The following is a 4,488-nucleotide window of genomic DNA, read 5'->3' as shown; positions in this document are numbered from 1 at the left end:
CCATGATTCATTCCTTCTGTTGACAGCCAAACGCTCTAACTTCTCCCATGTATGATGTCTGAGACTTGTATTTGGGTTACCGTAACAAAGGACAAATAGAAAATACTTTCATTGATTTGAACTTTACAATCGGTCAGATTAGGAGAATGAAAGAGGACTTGCAACTCTACATGAGATTTCCAATAGATAACTAAACCACCACTAAAACCCAAAGGAGGAACTGAAAAATAAGATAAGCAATCTAACTGAGCACCAACATCTCGAATGAGATCATCCTGCTGTTTTGTTTCCGAGAGGCATATTATGTCCAGGAGATACTTCCGATTTATCTCCTTAAGGCGTCGAACTGTCGAGTCATTGCCTAGACCTCGACAGTTCCAACAGGCTGTCCTCATGGTGGTAATGGTGGTTCAGGGCCCACCGCGCCTCTCACCATGTCAGTTGCATCATCAGTCTCCTTATCATCCTCCATTGCTTCTGCAGGAGCCTCAACCGGTGTCTCTCTCAAACGCTTTGCAGCACTGGTTCCACTAGTCTCTCCCTTTTCAAACTTAGAAGCATTACCATTCGCAGAGCGCAACCAATCTTTCCTTTTCAAACCGATATCAGCGTTGTTGTAGCCTCTGTTGAAGACAGCTGGATCCACAAGGTCTCTCTCCATCTCAGAAGTAAACATGGTTGTCCTTGCAGGTCCATTCCATAGTTCATCATCATCATTCTCTTCTTCTAGAGCAGCTACATTCCTCTCGTACTCCTCTTGAATCTGATCAGCCACGGGATCTGGTTCGGCAACCTCATCTTCATCACCTATTTCCTCTATGATAATCCCCTGATTTGGAACCATCTCCACTTCATCATCCGCTTCATCATTGTCCTCTGCACTATTGTATCCATCATCACCACCAGGACCAGGACCTCCACTGTTGATGACGCACGCTCCTGTGTCATGAGTGATTAGCCCACAAACTTCACAGAAACCTCGCAGTCTCTCACACTGAAAGCGTAGCAACGTATTAACTCCAGGAGTGAACTGAAAGTTTCTCTAAAACCTCAACGGTTGATTGATGTTCCAGTTCAGTCTGACCCTGACGAAATCTTGTCTCCCACCATTCTCTTCATTGTAGTCCATCTGGATGTATTGTTGTCGCATAGCACGCGCAACATTAACAATTACTTCACGGTTCATGAACTGCAGAGGGATTCCTCTTATCTGTATCCAAAAAGGAATGAAGTTGAGAAGCTCCATATCCATTAAAGGAGTCCATCGCTGAAGAACCAGCATTCTCTCAGCATAAGACCAAGGACCCCTTCGAATCACTGTTTCCATGGCTTCCTCCGAAAGGAACACAAACTGGAATCTTCTGCCCTCAGTAATTCTTCCCCGAACTAAACCTTCCAGACCCCAAGTGCGAGGCATCACCGCTAAGATGGCACGCAGATTCTGTTTTCTTGGCATCACCGGACGCCCCACCAGAATAAATCTGTTCTCTGCAGCCGCTTGTTGTACTACCGCCTGAGGCATTACAAAAGGCTCATCATTAACCCCCAGATCGATGTCTTGCATAGCCCTTCTAATACCATCAGCCATTATGAACACACAATCAGAAAATTTCCAGAAGAAAAAGAGTAATTTTGCAAGGAAAAGTGAAAGAAAGTGAGAAGTTGCTTGTCTTTCAAATGGATATTTAAACCCAAATTTTTCCTTCAAACGCAAGGTAACTGCTTCATCATGAGAGATCGTGTGTTCCCCCACGGGTATTATTGATGTCGTGGTCAAAATTGAAGAGATAACTTCCACTCCATCATCATAAAAATCTCGAACCACTTGAATCGTGGTGAGAAAACTCAGGAATCCCAACTGCTCTGTTTTCGCCTTTCACATCGCCTAACCGAATTTCGGCCTTTTACTGGTTGGTTATTCCTTTTTAAAACATTAAATTGCTCCTAAATTTATTTTCTTGCATTTTTTTAAAAATAAACCTGGTCTCAAGTTTAGCTTAATCCAATTCAACATTTTGCATTCACATGGTGTTTACCACTATGCATGTCTTCTGAACACTGTCTGAAATACTGTCTGACGCAACCTACATCAACAAGATAAACCTCAAATTTATTATTCTCCATTTCAGCATTTTGCATCTACAAAGTACTCCCACTCTAAATGCATTGTATCAGTGACTGCATCACCTAATTCGTTAGTGCAGATTATTGATATTTACAAATTCAGGTTTGCATCTTCCTTAATATGCAAACCATGATCACGATTACTCAGAAGTTATCTCTTCCAACTTAAAATTGTTTCTCTGCAAATATTCGAAATTTTATTACATGTCTTGCAAGAAACACGAATCATCTTGGGCTTCAATTCTTCTTGCAACTTGTGTCAGACTAAAGACAAGTAAAAAACATTTACTTTACCAATTTACAAAACTAAAAACAGATTCAGATACCTCTTAAAATCTGTCCAAATATATTTTATACACAAGAATTTTTGTAAAAGAAAAAGAGTAAACCTTCTAGTTTCGATGCTGCGATTTGGAGTTTTAGTTTGTTACTGCTGTCTTTAAATATGCCATTTTAGGCGATTAAGTGGCTCCTGAAGTATACTCAAATGTTAAACAAAGTTTTTAAATTTCTTTGTTTGATCGGTATGTGACTTAGTTATTCTAGTGATGAGTAGCTAAACTTGCTCCAGGATTTCTACAGAACATGCAATAAACATTCCATTCAAAACAAAAGTTACATATACCATGAGTATTTTAAAATCCATATTGAGTTCAAGTAAATAAATAGGAACTTGAAGATGTTTCAGAATCTACAAATTTCATTAAACATTACTTAGAGGTCTAAACCTTACACAATGAGTTCTGACTCAAAAAAAAAACAGTGGCAGAGTAAACTAGTTAAAACAGTAAATGTATCAAACTCTACACTGTAGCATTCACAAACAAGTGTATGCATACTATTTTACAACCCAAGCAAAAAAAAAACTCAGAAGATCTAACTTAAAAGAGACAGAGAGAGAAAAAGATCTATGGTTCTCTTGATGTGATCTTCTGTTTCCTACTTGGATCTCTCCTGGTACATAAATACACAATCTTGATGTCAAAATACATCTAAACGATTTGGGTGTGGATATATAGGTTGAAATTTTAATTGTGTAGTGTTTCGCTTTCACTTACTTGTTCTGTATAGGACTGTATCGACTCCTTGGGATTCTTCGTAAGCTACCTCCAATAGATTTCTCCATGCTTGTCTCCAAATCTATGTGTCCCTCAGTGTGAAAATTGCTGCTAAAGAAAGCTAGCAAAATCAGAAGCAGAGCTGCTGAGACCGATCTTGATGGATGTAATCTCTTCATTGGTAATTTCTATTTCTGGTCAATTTTTTTCACGAGGAATTTTTGAGTAGAGTATGTTTTAATTAATTAAAGAGAAAGACGAGTTGTAAAGGTTGTTCGCTTTGTATTGTTCGTGATACTTTGAGATCTGATCACGTGAATTTTTTCAGATGCTGGGATATTTAATTTTTCGTTTTAATTTACTGATTTATGGAAGGTTCACTACTGAGTAGCATCCTCATATTCAAACAAGCACATGTATACACGTTGCATCAGCCATCAAAATTATATATATGTTTATTGTTTATCAATTAGTAGGGGAAAGTTGGAGGTACCATCATGTTGGGTTTTGTATCTATGCTAATTACAATTTTCCCAATATACATATTAGTATTTAATAAATTACTATAAATTATAATAGCTGGTTAATATTTTACTTTTATCTGTTCAAAGTTTTATGGTACTAGTTTATAATATATTAGGTGATTTTCATGTGTACATGCACGGTACAAATATTAACAAAGTTAATATATATCATATTAAATTATTTTTATTTTATTTTAATTATTTTTATTTATATATATTTTATAACTAATATTACTAATTAGACATGTGATTTTAGATCGGTTTGGTTATTATTTAGATATACTGGATTGTATCTACTTTTCTAAATTCAAGCATTATATGTTTTAATAGATTATATTTTGATTAATTATTTTTATTTGCAATATGTTTGGTTGTTATATTAAATTCTTAAATTTATTTTAGTAAGTTTATGTTTAATTTAATATATGATTTTTGAGAATCAAATGAACAAAATAAACTAACATTGATCAATCCAAAGATATATGAATAATATTTTGAAAACAAACATATATATAAATTTTACAAAAAAAGAACTAAAATTAGCAGTTAATTTATATTTTATTTCATTTATTGATATACTTTGAGTCATTTTGTTTATATGTATTAAAATAAAAAAATATTACTATAAATAACAATAAGTTGTTATTTTAGTATATCTTCATTTTTGAATTTAAGAATTTGGATTAGTATAGTTATTCATTTTGTTGATATACTAAGTTAGATATATATTTTTCAAATTGAAATACAACTATTTTATTCAAAATTAACCAAAACATATTATT

General features: G+C 34.8%; 1 protein-coding gene across 1 annotated transcript; it reads right to left on the bottom strand.

The window, feature by feature from the left end:
• Positions 1 to 2,852: 2,852 nt before the first annotated feature.
• Positions 2,853 to 3,438, bottom strand: LOC108841707 (uncharacterized). Its single transcript, XM_018614468.2, has 2 exons — positions 3,183 to 3,438; positions 2,853 to 3,078 (listed from the first exon to the last, which is right to left on the bottom strand). Exons 1-2 carry the CDS (start codon positions 3,359 to 3,361, stop codon positions 3,033 to 3,035), a joined length of 225 nt encoding a protein of 74 aa, XP_018469970.1. The 5' UTR covers positions 3,362 to 3,438; the 3' UTR covers positions 2,853 to 3,032.
• Between the last annotated feature and the right edge of the window lie 1,050 nt (positions 3,439 to 4,488).

This window comes from Raphanus sativus, chromosome 2 (genome assembly GCF_000801105.2).
Source record: "Raphanus sativus cultivar WK10039 chromosome 2, ASM80110v3, whole genome shotgun sequence".
Taxonomy (NCBI): domain Eukaryota; kingdom Viridiplantae; phylum Streptophyta; class Magnoliopsida; order Brassicales; family Brassicaceae; genus Raphanus; species Raphanus sativus.
This window is presented reverse-complemented; position numbering and strand designations above follow the sequence as displayed.

Bases quoted from the DNA above. Each gene is read 5' to 3' on its own strand.
- LOC108841707 (XM_018614468.2), bottom strand. From the start codon at position 3,361: ATGAAGAGATTACATCCATCAAGATCGGTCTCAGCAGCTCTGCTTCTG. The intron at 3,079-3,182 runs GTAAGTGAAAGC...TTTATGTACCAG, and splicing joins TACAGTCCTATACAGAACAA to GAGAGATCCAAGTAGGAAAC.